Below are 18,599 nucleotides of genomic sequence, written 5' to 3'. Positions count from 1 at the left end.
AGCGCAGAGAAAGCTGCTAATCACTGGGCTGAAGAGAATATTTTTGCGCATAGAGAATGGAATATTACTTCAAACAAAAACATTTTCTGGTCAGTTTTACCAGTCTAAAGGACAGCTTTAAAACATGTAGCACTGTATAATGGGAAGAGATACTCTTCATGGAAACCCTACACAAGTATGAAGTTGTATACAATCATCATCTTTATTCTGGGAGAGTCAAACAGACACAAAGTTTAGTTTAATTGAACTTCAAAAGGCTTAACATCTACCTGAATATCTGTTAGCTCTTTCAGGAACCGTTTTGCTAGTTCTGGGCCATTCTCCATGGTGGGAATGTGGTAGTTCTGAAGGAGAGCAAAACAGAAATTTTACCTACAGCACTCCACCATTAACATGCTTTCAAATAAAGAATTATGTTTTTAAATTGTTCTATAATGCAAATCTTTTACCTCTAGCACATTGTAGTTTTTCTGGTTCTTTTTTAAATATCACATGCTAATATCCTGGTTACATGATCATATTCGTTAGGGACAAGATTACAACATGGGGGTCCTCAATTCTACCTTTTAATAAGGTTGTGTCAGATCAGAAAGTGCCTATAACTCCCCCTTCCTGTCAAACTCCATATCCCCCTCCACATCCTCTGCTCTATCCTGCCTCCGCCCTCTCCCTCCCCATCCTGTGCCCCTTCCCTATCTTCCATCCCATCCCCCACCCCGCTCCCCTCTCACATGCCCCAGCCCTTTCCAGCCCCTGCACTTGACCTCCCAACACCACCCCCAACCACGTAACGGAATGATAAAACTGGTTCAATGGGCAAAGCAAATGCGGGAAGTCAAATTGAACTGCAAAGATTCAAAGAACCCAGCGTTGAACCCTGGTGTCTACTGAATATCTGACTTCAGCTGGGCCAGCTGCAAGCTGCTGATAGTTAGCCTCAGTGAACTATGTGGGGAACATTATATAATGATCCTCTTGGCAACTGGGCTGTCTACATTTCAGATGGACAGAGAATCTGCATTGTTGTTGGTTATACTGCATTTACAAATCAGCATTGTGAAAACACTTGGCTCACATGGAAGATTTGCCTTTTGGATAAGATGCTTGAAGGCTTTTCTGTCAGGTCACCCGGGAATGGACAACTGTTGAACTTGGCAGCCACATTTTCAATTAAAAAAAATACCAATTTGTAACTTGGATTAGAAAAGTGAAGCCTACTTAGTTTAAGTGATTTTCTCCTCATTGGCAGGGAGCAGAGGGAGGGACTGAGATTATGAGGGTTTTGAGGGAAGCATGTGCAGCAGCTGCTAATTTCAAACATTGAAGATCCAGAAGAACTTGGTTTACAAGTCAGTGTTGCTTAGTCCAATGATGCCGATCTGGACAGTTAATTACTACCATTTTAAAAATAGTCAATTTTCTTTGAAACTGTATACTCTTCACTCTCATAGCCCATGTAAAATAAACCAGGACATTGCTCTCAAATGTTATTTCAGTTTGTCTTCCAAAAGGAAAAAAGGATTCTGTTATATAATATTATTTAAACTAGCTTGGCAGGAGGATGTGAACGTAAGGGGAGGCTCTGAGCTAACTCGGAGCCAGGGACCCGGGTTCGATTCTACACTCGGGTGGCTGTCTGTGTGGAGTTTGCACATTCTCCCCATGTCTGCGTGGGTTTCCTCCGGGTGCTCTGGTTTCCTCCCACAGTCCAAAGATGTGCAGGCTAGGTGCATTGGCCATGCTAAATTGCCCGTAGTGTTCAGGAATGTGTAGATGAGGTGGGTAATAGGGGGATGGGTCTGGGTTGGATGCTCTGAGGGTCAGTGTGGGCTTGTTGGGCTAAAGGGCCTGTTTCCACACTGTAGGGATTCTATGTTCTATGATTGCATGATCTAGCTAGAGTGGGTGAGGGTTTAAGGAAAAAGAGAATCAAGAAGCAGCTGAGTTGTGTAGCACTAAGATGAGTGGAAACCAGGTCGTGATAGAAAAAATGTTTAAAAATAAAGGTTCTTCTGGTGAAGGTGTTAGGAATCAAAAGGAAAGTATAAAAACTAGGATAAGAGCTCTTCACCTGAATGCTCATAGCATTCAAACCAAGGTAAATAAATTGACAGCACAAATCATGACGAAAGGGTATGATTTAGAGGCCAGTACAGAGTTATGGTTGCAGGGTGGTCATGACTGGGAGTCAAATATCCAGGCATATCAGACTATTTGGAAGGACAGACAGGAAGGTAAGGGAGGTCGTGTAGCTCCAATATTTAAGGATGACATCAGGGTGGGACTGAGAGATGAAATAGGTTCTATGGAGAAAAAGGTTGAATCAATGTGGGTGGAAATTAGAAACAGTAAGGGGAGAAGGTCACTGACAGGTGTAGTCTATAGGCCACCAAATAACAACATCACCGTCAGGTGGGCAATAAACAAAGAAATAACTGATGCATGTAGAAATGGTACAGCAATTACCATGGGGATTTTAATCTACCTACAGATTGGTCAAAACAAGACAGTAAAGGCATCCTTGAGGAAGTGTTCATAGAACATATCCGCGATAGGTTCCATTTCATACTGTTCGAGGAACCTAAGAGGGAACAAGCTTCTTAGATCAGGTCCTGTGTAACGAACAGGAATAATTATAAATCTCATAGGCAGGGATCCTCTCAGAAGGAGTAATCACAGTATGATTGAATTTAAAATACAGATGGAGGCTGAAAAGGTAAAATCCAGTACCAGCGTCTTGTGCTTAAACAAAGGAGACTACAATAGGATGAGGGAGAAGTTGGCTAAGGTAGACTGGGAGCAAAGACGATATAGTGGGACAATTGAGAAACAGTGGAGGACTTTCAAAACAATTCTCCACAGTGTTCAGCAAAAGCATATACCAGTAAAAAGGAAGGACTGCCACCCAGGTTGATAGGGTTGTTAAGAAGGCGTACAGTGTGTTAGGTTTTATTGGTAGAGGGATTGAGTTTCGGAGCCGTGACGTCATGTTGCAGCTGTACAAAACTCTGGTGCGGCCGCACTTGGAGTATTGCGTACAGTTCTGGTCACCGCATTATAGGAAGGATGTGGAAGCATTGGAAAGGGTGCAGAGGATATTTACCAGGATGTTTCCTGGTATGGAGGGAAGGTCTTATGAGGAAAGGCTGAGGGACTTGAGGCTGTTTTTGTTAGAGAGAAGAAGGTTAAGAGGTGACTTAGTAGAGACATACAAGATGATCAGAGGATTAGATAGGGTGGACAGTGGGAGCCTTTTTCCTCGGATGGTGATGGCTAGCACGAGGGGACATAGCTTTAAATTGAGGGGTGATAGATATAGGACAGATGTCAGAGGTACGTTCTTTACTCAGAGAGTAGTAAGGGTGTGGAATGCCCTGCCTGCAAAAGTAGTAGACTCGCCACCTTTAAGGGCATTTAAATGGTCATTGGATAAACATACGGATGATAATGGAATAGTTCAGGTTAGATGGGCTTCAGATTGGTTTCACAGGTCGGCGCAACATCGAGGGCCGAAGGGGCTGTACTGCACTGTAATGTTCTATGTTCTATGTTCTATGACTGTAGGAAAAGAGATAATCAGCCAGGGATTACTAAGAAGATAAAGGAGAGTATCAAATTGAAAGCTAATGCATATAAAGTGGCAAAGATTAATGGGAAACTACTGGATTGGGAAATCTTTAAAAGTCAACAGAATGTGGTGTATGTGGATTTCCAGAAGGCTTTCGATAAGGTGCCACACAAAAGGCTGCTGCATTAGATAACAGGTAAAGTATGAGCATGGATAGAAGATTGGTTAACTAACAGAAAGCAAAGAGTGGGATAAATTGGTGCTTTTCTGGTTGGCAATCAGTAGCTAGTGGCATGCCTCAGGAATCAGTGTTGGAATTGTAGTGGTTTAGAATTTACATAGATGATTTGGAGTTGGGGGCCAAGCATAGTGTGTCAAAGTATGCAGATGACACTAAGATGAGTGGAAAAGCAAAGTGTGCAGAGGACACAAAGTCTGTAGACAGGCATAGATAGGTTAAGTGAGTGGGCAAAGGTCTGGCAGATGGAGTACAACGTTGGAAAATGCGAGGTCATCCATTTTGGTCAGAATAACAGCAAAATGGACTATTATTTAACTACAGTGAAAAATTGCAACATGCTGCTGTGCAGAGGGATCTGGGTGTCCTTGTACATGATTCACCAAAAAAAAATGGTTTGCAGGTGCAGCAGGTAATTAAGAAGGCAAATGGAATATTGTCCTTCATTGCTAGAGGGATGGAGTTTAAAAACAGGGATGTTTATGCTACAGCTGTATAGGGTGCTGGTGAGGCCACACCTGCAGTACCATGTACAGTTTGTTCTCCTTATTTGCTGAAGGATGTAGCGGCACTGGAGGGGATGCAGAGGAGGTTCACTAGGTTGATTCCAAAGTTGAGGGGGTAGGTTTATGAGGAGATATTGATACAGTGGGACTATACAATTGGAAGTTAGAAGAATGAGGGGGATCTTGTGGAAATGTATGCAATTATGAAGGAAATAGATAGAATTAGGGAGGCTGTTTCCACTTGCAGGTGAAACTAGAACTATGGGGTACAGCCTCAAAATAAAGGGAAACAGATTTAGGACTGAGTTGAGGAGGAACTTCTTCAACCAAAAGTTGTGAATCTGTGGAATTCCCTGCCCAGTGAAGCGGTTGAGGCTATCTCATTGAATGTTTTTAAGGCGAAGATAGATAGATTTTTGAACAGAAAAGGAATTAAGGGTTATGGAAAGCAGGCGGGTAAGTGGAACTGACTCCACAAAAAGATCAGCAGTGATCTTATTGAATAGTGGAGCAGGCTCAAGGGGCCAGATGGCCTACTCCTGCTCTTACTTTTTATGTTCTTGTACGACAAATAGTGTTTGTTAATTCATCAAATGCCTTCTAGAGTTCTACTTTCTCTCATTTCATTTTGTCTGTAAAGATGAAGCTGTTTTTAAAAAAGTAAAGAGAACCCACCTGATCGCGATACAAGATTCGATTCACTGGACAGACAACACAGGCTGTACCAGCGCCAAAAACCTCGTCCACTCGATTCTCTTGCAGCCCTTTAATCAGTTCAGCCATTGTTATCCCTCGTTCTGAAACTTTAAACTCACCCTGGAAATAAAGACAAGAGCTTAATGAAGCTGGAACCTGAGGCTAGTCTGTGACTTGTCCTAACCTGCTATAAATGTTCATTCACCAAAGTGAACATCCTGTAGTTTCCTACATAACATGACTGTGTTACACAACATAACTGCAGTTTATGAAGAAGACCTACCACTATCCTGTCAGGCCAACTGGGGATGGGTAACTGCTGAACTTGTCAGCAACATCCCCAAATAAAGAAAATACCAATTTGTATCTTGGCTTAAAAGTGAAGCCTACTTAGTTAAGTTACATCCCAAAAATGATTATTTTCTCCTCATTGGCAGGGAGCAGAGGGAGGGACTGAGATTATGAGGGTTTTGAGGGAAACGTGTGCAGCAGCTGCTAATTTCAAACATTGAAGATCCAGAAGAACTTGGTTTACAAGTCAGGGTTGCTTAGTCCAATGATGCCGACCTGGAGAGTTAACTATTACCATTTTTAAAACAGTCAATTTTCTTTGAAACTGTATACTCTTCACACTCATAGCCCATGTAAAATAAACCAGGGCATTGCTCTCAAATGTTATTTTTCAATTTGCCTTCCAATAGGAGAAAATGATTCTGTTATATAATATAAAAACAAAGTGCTGGAGAAACTCAGCAGGTCTGGTAGCATCTGTGGAGACAGAAACAGTGTCAATGATTTTGAGTCTAATATGACTCATACTAGAGCCAAAATGTTAACACATTCTCCCCGTGTCTGCATGGGTGTCTTCCGGTTTCCTCCCACAGCCCAAAGATGTGCAGGGTACGTGGATTGGCCATGCTAAATTGTCCATATAGTGTTCAGGGATAGATAGATGAGGTGGGTTATAGGGCGGTGGGTGCGGTCTGGGTGGGATGCTGTGAGGGTCAGTGTGGGCTTGTTGGGCCAAAGGGCCTGTCCCCACACTGTAGGGATTCTATGAATATTTGACATTTCCTCCCTCTGTTTCAGACCTGCAGCATCCACTGTATTTCGCCTTTGTTTGAGTGCAAGATAATGTTATCCAGTATACACGTTATTGCCCAAGATCATATTATTGTTTGACTAGAGGATACAAGGACTTGTCATGCTGAACACAACAGAGACCAAAAACATGCTCACAGAAACATTAATTGTATAATCCTATTAAGAATCTAATGTTGTACATGCACCCTGAAATAACTGCACAGAGGCCAATATCCCATCAGCAAGTCATCCTTTATTTACTTGTGCACAGCACACTGGCTGCAACCAACCAGCTCAGAGTCAGTTCCCTTAATCAAGGAGATTCGAAGTCCCCTGTTAATATTGGTTGGCCAGGGCTTCCTGATTGATGTTGTTAATCTCAGCCAATCAAGGACCTCATACTCCACCTGGTTCCAATCACTACCCATCGCTTCCATTGACATTTTGAAGCAGGCTGGGAGCAAGTGGGCACTCTGCTCATTTGCTGCCTAATCCCATTTCTCAGCAGCATGTGACACATTCAGAAAGCCAGGAAGCAGTCTAAATTAAGAGAGCAATAATCCAAAATCAGCAATAGAATCCCACGCTATTTGTAACAGATGTATTTTTAAAAACAAATAATCGTTTATGGGATATAGTCATCATTGGTAAGGCCAGTATTTGGTGCTTATCCCTTTCAACTGAGCAGCTTCCAAGGCCAGTTTAGAGGACATTTAAGAGTTAACCAAGTTGATGTCAGTCTGGAATCATATGTAGATTAGACTAGGTAAGAACAGCAGATTTCCTTCCCTAAGAGACATCAGTGAACCAGATGGGCTTTGATAGTTTTATGGTCACCATTACCAAGACTAGCTTCAGTTCCAGATTTATTAATTGAATATAAGATCTATCAGCTTCTGAGATGGGATTTGAACCAGTGACCCCAGAACATTAGCCCACACCTCCGATTATAAGGGACAGTGGCTACTGGTAAAGTATTTCATATTCATAGAAAAGAATATCAAATAAAGATCTGTTCCCAACTTACCCACTGACGAGCCAAGTCCAACAAACTCTGCCTTGTGACTCCTGGGAGGATTGTACCATCCAATGGAGGAGTGAGCAACTCCACGTCTGAGGAGAGAAATGTGGAATCCTTTAACAAGCTAGAAAATCAAATTTACCGGCCAAACATCATTCAACAAGTGTGACTCATAGATAAAGAGCTCTCACTGACCATAATTTTACTGCGTGTTTGAAACTAGGGAGCTTTCATGGGCTAACACTACACTTAAAATTTGCAACTTGTTGGTCATTATTGAGAAACACAGGTTAAAAGTCAAGATCCATTGAGTAGGACAGCTGACAATAACACAAAGAGATAAAGAGAAGCAGAAATTGACATTGGATGATGTCAAGCTTGGGCTTTCAGAAGTGTGAAAATGTAAACCATGTGGTTTTACTGTTAGTAGAATAGGGTATCTTAATGCATTTTAACATGTCAATGCCAGCACGTTGAGTGAGGAGCTGGAATTGCCATGTCACCTACCGCCTTGCTCATTCTTCCAATAAATGAAGATGTTCATAGTTCCCACTTCTGTGAGCTCATGCTCGTCTCCGTACAGCCACAGAACCTGCTGACAGCCTTGTTTCTGGGCCTCATTCTGAACATATATCGTAGGACCATAATTTCTAGGTAGCGAGGAAATGAGAAGAAAATTATGTCAGATGTTCACACCTTCAAGTGAGGAAATTTTTCAAAAATGTTAACAGCATAAAATGCAACAGGCTGAGAGTTGGAATGGATTTGGTTGTTACATTTGCATTGAAATATCACCCAACAAACAGCAGTCTTCAAAATCAGAATAATAATAACTGAATCACTTTAACCATTAAGGTTAACTATTTACTCCTGAACAGAAGAAATCAGAGAAGTGGACTATTTGGCCCCTCAAGCCTGCTCTACCATTCAATAACATCTTGGCTGATCTGACTGTGCTCTTAAAGTCCACTTTCCTGTCTACATCCTTATAAACTTTGGCTCTTTTGTACTTCAAAGTCTGTCTGACTCAACCTGAAATATAATCAACGGGTTGATTTCCACAGCTCTGTGGGGACTGAATTCCAAAGTTTACAATGTCTCAGAGAAGAAATTCCTACGCATCGTCTTTTCAAATGGGAGACTCATTATTTTGAAACTATAACCCCTCTGAATCAGGGATTAAAAGCTTGTCTAATGAAGCCCATGTAATCATTGTCAATTGTTGCAAAACCCATCTGGTTCACTGATGTCCTTTAAAGGAAGGAAATCTGCTGTCCTTACCTGGACAGACCTACAAATGACTTCAGTAAAGACATCAAGATGTAGAATCAGTTTGGGTAGAAATTAGCAACACAAGTCAGAAGCTGTGTGTGAGGATGGTACAGTAATAATAATAGAATGGCATTTACAGGAAAAAAATAGTAGGGGCCTGTGAGAAAGGTACTAAAAAATCATGGGTGTTTTCAATCTTCTTATAAATTAGGCAAATCAAATTGGCAAAGTAGCCATTTGAGTGTTTTTGGGACACTTTCTTGGACCAGCTCATTCTAGAGCGAACCAGGGAGTAGGCTATACTAGATCCAATAATGCGAAATGAGATAGAATTAATGATCCCACAGTGAAGGGGAAGGAAGCTGTGTCATATATGGATGAATATCACATTCAGTTTGAGGAAGAGAATACTGGATTGAAGACTAGTGTTTTAAACTTAAGGAAGGGCAAATTCAAGGGCATGAAGACAGAGTTGACTTATGCAAATTGAGAAATTAGGCTACGAGATAGATCCCCAGAGATGCAGTGCAGACATTTAGGGAGATTTTTCAGAAGACTCGGACAAGGTATTTTTCAGTGAGAAAGAAAGACTCCAAGGAAAATCCATGACTAAGCACAAGAGTATGTAAAGTGTTAGTTGACTAGAAACTATGTCTGGGAAATAATAATGGAAAATAAAGAAATGGTACATGAATTGAACAGATATTTTCGGTCTGTCTTTACTGTAGAGTATATAAATAATATCCCAGAAATAATTGTCAATCAGGAACTGAAGGGGAGGGACAAAATCACAAGTTTCTGGAAAAGCTCAGCAGGTCTGTCAGCATCTGTGAAGAAAAAGTTAGAGTTAACGTTTCGGGTCTGGTGACCCTTTCTCTGAAAGGGAGGGAAGTAGTTTAAAACAATCACATTCATCAGGAGAACGGTACTGATAAAATTATGAGAACTGAAGGCTAACAAATTCCCATGTCAAGAATAGGAGCAGAATTAAGCCATTTGGCCCATCGAGTCTGCTCCGGCATTTAATCATAGCTGATATGCTTCTCAATTCCATTCTTGTGCATCCTTGATCTCCTTACTAATCAAGATCCAATCTATCTCTGTCTTAAATGCAATGACCTGGCCTCCACAGTCTCCTGCAACAATGGGTTCTACAGTTTTCCACCCTCTGGCTGAAGAAGTTCCTCCTCATCTCAGTCTAAAGGGTTGTCCCTTCAGTCTGAGGCCATGCCCTTGGTCCTCGTCTTTCCTACTAGTGGAAACATTTTCTCCACATCCACTCTACCCAGGCGTCTCAGTATTCTGCAAGTTTCAATGAGATCCTCTCTCATCCTTGTAAACTCCATCCAGTACAGACCCAGAGTCCTCAACCACTTGTCACATGACAAGCCCGTCATCCCCAGGATCATTCTTGTTCATCTCCTGTGGACCCCTTCCGATGCCAACACATCCTTCCTTAGAGAGTGGGCCCTAAACTGCTCACAATAGAGCCTTATACAGCCTCAGCAGTACATCTCTATTCTTGTATTCTGGTTCCAATTGGCTTCACCCTCCAGTTTTAAAAGAAGCAGCTGATGAGATAGTAAGTGTATTGGTTTCAATTTTTCAAATTTCCCTAGCTTCTGGAGATAGGAGACTAGTGAATGCCATTCTTTTACTCAAGAAAGGAGGGAGACAGAAAGAAGTAAACTACAGGGGAGTTAGTTTCACATTTGTCACAGGGAAAATGCCAGAAAATGCCAGAATCTTCCACTGAGGACAAAACGAGGCATTTTGAAAATCTCAAGGCATGGTGTCAATGTGATTTTGTGAAGGAAAAGTCTGTTTGACTAACTTTTTGGAGTTATTTGAAGAAGTAACAAACAATTTGGATTGAGGGGGTACCGGTTAATGTAGTGTACTTAATTTTTAAAAAAAGTTTTCTATGCAAATTAGGGGTTCATGTTGTAGGGGGTGATATAATAGAGTATTGATTAATTAACAGGAAATAGAGAATAAGCATAAATTATAATTTTTTGGTTGCCAAGATGCGACAAATAGTGTGACACAGGGATCAAGTGCTGAAGCCTCAACTATTGACAATTTATATCAATATGTAGGAAGGGACTGAATTCTTGGTTACTAACTTTGGAGATGACAGAAACAGTGTCTGGAAAATAAGCTGTGAAGCATACCTAAGGAGCCTGAAAAGTGATACAGATAGGTTAAGTGAACATGCAAAAAGTTTGGCAAATAAACTGTCATCCCTCAATCGAGGGGGATTGCAGAGCTCAGAGGGATCTGGAGGCTGTGGCACATGAATCACAAAGTTAGTATGTCAGTACAAGTGAACAAGAAAACAAAGTACATGGAATGTTGTTGAAATGTGACAGTTGTCTAGGCCATTGGTGAATCCACAACTGGAGTAGTGTGTATAGTTTGATTTCCTTATTTAAGGAAAGTCTTAAAAGCAGTCAGAGAAGGTTCAGTCAACCGATAACTGGCTTGGGAGCCATGAGTCCTCCTTCATAAAACAATGCTAACTTCGCTTGGTTGTATTATAAATGTTCTGTACTAGTTTGTCCCCTCTGACTGCTGTCATATGTATCCTCAGTTTAGTTGGTGACGAGCTGCATTAAAACTCATCCAGCTGAGACTGCAAGCAAGCTCAGATAACTGGCCATACTAGAAAATGTAGGTGATGTGTCAGGCTTGAGAATGGTAAATTTAGTTACTGGGTTGGTAACTGAATATTAGAAATAAAGCTAACACTAGGAACCATCTCTCCTGATGATGCCAGCACCTCTTGACAGTGACCTCAAATATAGAGCAAGTGCTGGCATTTTTTGAGAATTATGTTATATCACCAAATCCAATGCTCACCTGACACTAATATAGAACTATCCAGTGAGATCTGAATAATGGACCCTTGTATTTTTCCTAACCCAGCATCGTGGAAGACAGGCTAGGAATCAAACCTGGAAATTCTAAGGTCCTGGTCACAATAGGGTGCGTCTTACCTGTTCGACCATGTACAACGTGGCATTCTCTCCACCATACACTGCGAAACAATTTTTAACAAATTACATCTGAAAATCATCTTCACGCATTCAACATCACTTACCCTCCCATTTTGCAGTCACCTACGCCGCCTTTCCAAGCACGTACATATTTGGGATCAGCAAGCAATGAGACGGGGTTGAAACTTCCTGTGGCAAAGTAGGGTCCAACAGGCCCAACGATAACAAAGAGTAGGGCATGATCAGCTCGAGACACCCCAAGGGAAGGCTGGGAAAAAACGTATATATGAAAATGTGAAAGCCTGCTCCACTCCGTGCAGCATCATGTCAAATGCTTAATGAGAACTGCTTGCTGTAATACTCCCCTGAAAATGGACAGCAATAACTTGCTGACCAGATGCACATCATCAGGAATGAGAACTACATCTGGGACTTAAAACATCAGCTGAGTATTTGTGTAGCAGAGAGGGCTAAGAATTTGAGAATGTGGTTACATACAGCACTGGCGAGTAAACAAGAGATAAGGAAACTCAGATTAGGGCTTGTATTAAAAGGACACAGGATAAGTTTAGAGAAAATTATTTTAAAACAAAGGAATGTACTACCACAATCAGATCTGAAGCAGGGACAATGTAAGTTATTTAGAGGGAAATGGACAAGCAATAGTTTGGATTTATATACTGCATTTCATTGAAGTGCTCCTTGGTACTTCACATGGCAGAAAGCAGCAAGTGAGATTGGGAGGATTTGGGCAACGTATTTAAAATGAGTTCAAAACTATCCGTAGAAGGGAATCTTTTAAAGGCAGGAAGAAAATGAGACTAAAATTATCCAGAGCACAGAAAAGAGAAAATAGGTTTAAAGTTGGTAGCTCTGGTGTGGAGCCAGTACTGTCACAAAGACAGCTGCGCAAATCACCCCAGTCTATTCTGAAGTTTCTGTGATTTCAGCCACCAGGAGGAAGATCCTGTGACATAGAAGCATCTAGAGAATGATCAGTTGCCATGAACTTGTTTCTGTAGGGTTAGCCCTTCAGTGCACGCATAACACTGCCAGGCAAATCCGGTAAACAACATTCTAGACATAATCTAGGTTAAAAAAATGAAAAATAAAGGCTTCACACCTCCGTTCCAATGAAAGTGGGCCGGATGTAGAGACTTGCTGCATGAGAATATGGGACCCATTCTCTGTCAACTTCAATTAGCTTTCGGATGCACTCCACCAGCTCTTCTTTGTCAAAGCCCTAAAATACAGACAAGCTTCAGAAACTCTGACAACGCAGAACATCTATGATCTTGAGGGCAGCTTAACGAGAGCATCATTTCGGAACAACACGTACAATTACATTAGATCAGAAATGTGCATTCTGAGAAAGATCAGCCACAAGAATGGATGCTGGATTAGAAAAAAAAACACCATGCCTCTGGGAGTTTCTGAAAATAGAATTAAAATATATTGTCATTACATTATAAATGGAGTTTTTCCTTCCTACTCACGGACTTGATCTGGAACAGGCAAACAGCCAAAAATTGTGTCTTAGTTTATTTTTACACTTGTGTCAATGGAGCGTACCACCATTAGTGTGTGCAAATGGTGGCACATACTCTGAATGTGCAAATTGAAAGCCACATTTAGCAAATAACAAGTCGGGGTGGATTTCAGTAATGTATTGTATTGCAACCAGAAAAGGAGTGAGGCATTTAATTCATTAAAGGGAGTTCAGGGTAGAAGGTAAATAGGAGTTCAGTTGTTTTTGTTTTTCCCAAATATTTTCAAACTCAGAAATTGATTCTTACTCTGCTACAGGAGGAGCTGGTTAGTGAGTGATTTTCTGGTAAGTTACTAAAGTGTATTCTATTCTTAAGGTTCAGCATAGTATAGCAATTGATGGTTGGTGGTATTGATTTTATTCAATTTTATATTGAGTTGTAAATAGTTAAGTATAACACATGAAGAATGGCAGGATAGGTGATGTACTGCACATGCAGCATGGAAGAGGTCCTGGATACCAGTTTGGCCCAGAACAAACATGTTTGTGACAAGTGTTTGAAGATCGATCAGCTTCGGCTCAGACTTTCTGAGCTGGATGCTGAACTATAGTCAATACAATGCAGCAGAGAAGGGTAAGGCTACCTGGATTCTTTGTACCAGGAGGCAGTCATACCAGTTGGGTTGGGTTATCAGATTTGGTCAGTGTTCAGCAACAGGAGAGTGTGACTGTGAGTGAGGCAGATGAGGGGATCCAGAGAGCAGGAGCACAGGAACCTCAGCTTTTGCAACCGTCCAAAAAGTTTGAGGCTCTGCAGGGAGCTAAGCCAACTGACCAACGACAACGATATAGGAAACCATGCAAAAGGAGGGATTAAGAAGGAATGTAGTGGTATTTGGGAACAGCATAGTGCGGGAGATTGACACTTGTTTATTACAGGCAAGAATATGAGTCCAGATGGCAATGTTGCCTGCCTGATGATAGGGTTCAGAACATCTGCTCAGGGCAGGGCTGGACAGAAACTTGCAGGTTTTTTTTCTGGCAGAGGGGGCAGGAGGAGAAGGAAGGGAAGAGAGAGGGAGACAGAGAATCCAGTTGTCAAGGTAGTGACCAACAACATAGACAGGCTATGGAAGAGGTTCTGCATTGGCAGTATGAGGACCTAGGCACCAAAATAAAAGGCAGGACATCAAAGGGCATAACCTCTGCATTTTGGTCTCAGTCACATGTTAACTGGCAAAGGGCAAATCAGATTAGAGGGATGATCATGTGGCTCAAAGATTGGGGTCATAGGGATGGGTTTTGGTTCATGAGATACCAGCATCAACCGTGGAGAAAGCAGGAGCTGTACTGATGGAACGGTCTTCATTTGACTCATGTAGGCACTGGTATTCGTGCCAAGTGCATAACTAGGGAAGTAGAGTGGATTTTAAATTGAACAGTGGAATCAAATTTGGGAAGATGTGGTAAACAGTGGGAAGGGATCAAATTGGGGAAGATGTGGTAAATCAGAGTAGAGTCAAGGCGAAAGAGAAAGATATTAATATGCGAAATGATAAACTAGTCATGACGGGAAGGGATAGAGAGTTTGAATCAAAGAGTAAACCAACAGATAGGACTAGAGCTTACATAAAGGGCAAAAGAATGAAACTAAAGGCTCTATGTGAATGCACATAACCTTCAAAACAAAACAGGTGACCTGAGATTGAAAACAGAAATAAAGAAGTGTGAACTTCTAGCTATCAGAGACATAGTTGTGGATTGATAAGGATTGGGACCTTGAAGGAATGTCAGGAAATTAGGAAAAGGTAGCGGTGTGGCTCTGGTAGTTAATAATGGCATTAAAACAATCAAAAGGGCTGATTTAAGTTCAGGAAACCAAGATGTGGAAGCATTTTGGGTACAAATGAGAAGTAATCAATTATAGAATCCCTATCACATGGAAGCCGGCCATTTGGCTGATTGAGTCCACACTGTCCCTCTGAAGAGCATCCCATCCCCCTTATCCCCATAACCCTGCACTGCCTATAGCTCAGCCACCCAGCCAGCACATCCCTGGACACTATGGGTAATTTAGCATGGCCAATCCACATAACCCGCACATCTTTGGACTGTGGGAGGAAGCCGGAACACCCAGAGGAAACCCATGCAGACATAGGGAGAATGTGCAAACTCCACACAGTCAGATGCCTGAGGTGGAATTGAACATGGGTCGCTGGCGCTGTGAGGCAGAAATGCTAACCACTGAGCCATGCCTGTGAGAAGTTATTTGTGGTAGTGGTGTATAGGCCTCCCTAATAGAAACCACATAGTAGCTTGGAGTTTAAAGAAAGAAATAGCAAGGGCTTCACAGAAAGGCAGTGATAATCATGGAAGATTTTAATTTACATATGAATTGGAAAAGTCATGCAGGCAAAGGAGCCTAGATGAGGAGCTCAGATAATATTTTCAGGATAGCTTCAAAGAACAGCATATTCTGGAACCAACCAGGGATCAGACTATGCTAGAGATAACACAGCGTAGAGCTGGAGGAACACAGCAGGCCAGGCAGCATCAGAGGAGCAGAGAAAAGTCAGCTTTCCTGTTGTTTTCCTCCTGCTCCACACTGTGTTATATCAGACTATGCTAGACTTGGTTTTGTGCAATGAGTTGAGTTAATCAGTGAAGGCACCCCTAGGTAATAGCAATATGATTGAATTTTACATTCAGTTTGAAGGAGAGACGAGTGGATAAAACACACTCTTTAAAAATTTAAACAAGGGTAATTATGAGGGCATGAAAGCTGACTAAAGTGAATTTGCAAATGTGGTTAAAAGTCAATAGAGTGGTAGATAGTTAAGAGGCTATTTCAGAATACACAGAGTAGATACGTTCCAAAAACTAAGAAACATCCCAACGAACAGACCCAACAGCCATGGTTAAACAAGTAAAGGACAAATACAGAATCAAACTTAAAGAAAGAGCATATAATTATGTAAAGCTAGGTGGTATGTCAGAAGATTGGATGGAATTTTAAAAACAGCAAAGAATGACCAAAAACGCAATAAAGGGTGGAAAAAGTACAAAAGAAAACTCATCAGAAATATAAAAACAGATGGTAAGAGTTTCTATAATTATTTACAGAAGAATTATCAAAGTGAGAATTGGTCCTCTAGAAAGTGTCACTAAGAATTAATAATATAAGGAAATGGCAGATTAATTGAACTGATTCTTTGCGTCAGTCTTCACTATAGTTATTTTAATCAACTTGTTGGACATGCCGTGATAAATCTCCAGGGCAGGTGGGACTTTAACCTGGATCTTCTGGCTCAGAGCTGGGCACACTACTATTATACCACAAGAGGCTCAGTCTTCATAACAGAACATACAAATAACCTTCCAGCGGCTGAAATGGAAAGGAGGGAGGAACTTAGGAAACACACAATCACCAGGGAAATGATACGGAGTACACTACTGGAACAGCAGGCTGACAAGCGCCTGGGTCCTGATGGGTCTTAAAAGAAGTGACTAGTGAGATAGTTGTTGAATTTCCCAAAACCCCCTTAATTTGTGAAAGGTGCCATGAGATTGGAAAGTAATAAATGCAACTCCTTTATTCAAAAAGGTAGAGAGACAGAAAGCAGGAAAATAGTGGCCAGTGGCTTAACATCTCTCATAGGGTAAATGTTAATAGTTATTATTAAAAAGAAGTTGTAGCAGGGCACATTTATAAGTTCAAGGTAATCGGACAAAGTCAACATGGTTTTATAAACAGAAATCACGTTTGACCAGTCTACTGGAGTTCTTTGAGAAGGTAAGACCTGCTGTGGATAAAGGGGAACTTGTGATTGTACTCTACTTCGATTTCAGACGGCATCTGATGAAGTGGCACATCTAAGGTTATGGTGGTGTGCAACAAGGATTAATGCTGGATTTGATCCTAGATCTAACCATTTACAACATACATAAATGACTTAGATGAAGGGATGGAATATGTATTTATCGCATTTGCTGAGGATTTGAAGCTTGGTAGAAAAGTCATTTGTGAAGAAATAAGGAGCTTACAAAGGGATGTGGATAGGTTAAATGAGTGGGCAAGGATAGTATAATGTAGGAAATTGTTTAACTATCCATTTTGGCACGAAGAATAAAAAGAAGCGTATATCTGAATGGTGAGAGATTGCAGATCTCCGAGACGTAGAGACAGCTGGCCTTGTCCATGAATCACAAAATGTTACTGTCTGGGTACGGCGAGTAATTAGGAAAGTAATTGAATATAAAAACAACAAAGTTATGTTTCAGTTACAGAGATAGTAGGAACTGCCGATGCTGGAGAATCTGAAATAACAAGGTGTAGAGCTGGATGAACACAGCAGGTCAAGCAGCATCTGAGGAGCAGGAAAGCTGACGTTTCGGGACTAGACCCTTCTTCAGAAAATTTTCCGAAGAAGGGTCTAGACCCAAAACGTCAGCTTTCCTGCTCCTCTGATGCTGCTTGGCCTGCTGTGTTCATCCAGTTCTACACCTTGTTATCTCGATGTTTCAGTTATACAGGGCACTGTGAGACCGCATCTGTGTACAGCATTGGTCTCCTCATTTAAGGAAGAATGTAAATACATTGGAAGCAGTTCAATGAAATTTTACCAGACTAATACATGGAATGGGGGTGGTGTCTCATGAGAAAGGATTGGAGGTGCTAGGATTGTAATCTGCTGGAGTTTAGAACAGTAAGAGGTGACTTCATGAAACATGTAAGATCCTGAAAGGACTGACAGGAAGGATGTGGAGAGGATGTTTCTTTTTATGGGAGACTCTAAAACTCGGTGATCACTGTTTAAAATTCAGAAGTTGTACATTTTAAACATAGATTAGGTAAATTTCTTTTCCCCTCAGCGTGAGTGACTCTTTGGAACTCTCTTCCTGCAAAGCTGGTGGAAACAAAAGGCATAGTCAAAGTCACAGTCAGGTTTAAGCAGATTCTTGTTCAACAAAGGGGCGCAAGATTACCAGGGACAGGTGGGAACATGGATTTGAGTTTACAGTTAGATCAACTATAATATTATTGAATTTGTGGAGCAAGTTCAAGGAGTCGAATGGATGACTCCTGTTCCTAATTCATATGTTCATGCGTGAGCACTTCAAGATGTTCCTGTGAGACATTTTAAGGCACTGTATAAACTTATATCTGTCTTTTTCATTCTTTATGCAATCAATGTACAACACGTTGAAATGTCCTTTGTCCTCCGTACCGGCAGACACGCTCGGAGTGCTGATCGATGCATTCGTTCCATGTTCAAATCCGGTCGGAACATGCGAATCTTGTTGTCTACCCCTCGGAAAGCTTTCATACCTTCAAACAGCTTTTGGACATAAAAAGCAATGATAAAGATATTTGAGTTCAAACTGTAGTTATTCACCCAAGAACACAAAGTTAAATTAATTACACCTAATTATTTCATTTTCATTTCCTTCCAGAACCCCAATACCAAGTAGAATGTGTGAGCAACTTCTCTGCAGGACAGTGAATAGTGGCGAAGCAGTGGGCAATGACACAGAGTCTACAGTTCCTTTGCAGAGAGTGCAGACAGCGAACTGAATTTCCACTCGGATTTATTTGTGACTGTTAGGATTGTAAAAGCCACAGTTAGAGGAACGCTGCATATGTTTCATCATCTTTTCCTGTTCTGAAGCCAAGAGGACAAGTGATCCAGAGGTTAGTTTAAAAAGATGTGGAGCTGCAAAAGTGCA

General features: G+C 41.3%; 1 protein-coding gene across 5 annotated transcripts in view; it reads right to left on the bottom strand.

Moving 5' to 3' along the window:
- Positions 1-18,599, bottom strand: part of LOC109917404 (branched-chain-amino-acid aminotransferase, cytosolic-like) — a 50,309-nt gene that overhangs the window by 10,842 nt on the left and 20,868 nt on the right. For 3 of the 5 annotated variants that reach the window (XR_007265675.1, XM_020517224.2, XM_048617486.1), the window contains exons 4-10: positions 18,101-18,211; positions 12,507-12,626; positions 11,488-11,651; positions 7,620-7,762; positions 7,119-7,204; positions 4,988-5,128; positions 270-344 (exon numbers count right to left, since the gene is read on the bottom strand). Coding sequence is in view for 4 of the 5 variants with exons in the window: in XM_020517224.2 (XP_020372813.2) it covers positions 270-344; positions 4,988-5,128; positions 7,119-7,204; positions 7,620-7,762; positions 11,488-11,651; positions 12,507-12,626; positions 18,101-18,211 (840 nt within the window). In the remaining variant the exon portion in view is untranslated. Of the gene's footprint in view, positions 1-269; positions 345-4,987; positions 5,129-6,320; positions 6,632-7,118; positions 7,205-7,619; positions 7,763-11,487; positions 11,652-12,506; positions 12,627-18,100; positions 18,212-18,599 lie in introns of those variants that run through there. The other 2 variants (XM_048617485.1, XM_048617487.1) reach the window with 2 other exon arrangements.

The sequence above is a fragment of the Rhincodon typus genome, chromosome 37 (genome assembly GCF_021869965.1).
Source record: "Rhincodon typus isolate 14 chromosome 37, sRhiTyp1.1, whole genome shotgun sequence".
Lineage (NCBI taxonomy): Eukaryota > Metazoa > Chordata > Chondrichthyes > Orectolobiformes > Rhincodontidae > Rhincodon > Rhincodon typus.
The sequence above is the reverse complement of the archived record's forward strand: the minus strand, read 5'-3'. Positions and strand labels throughout refer to the sequence as shown.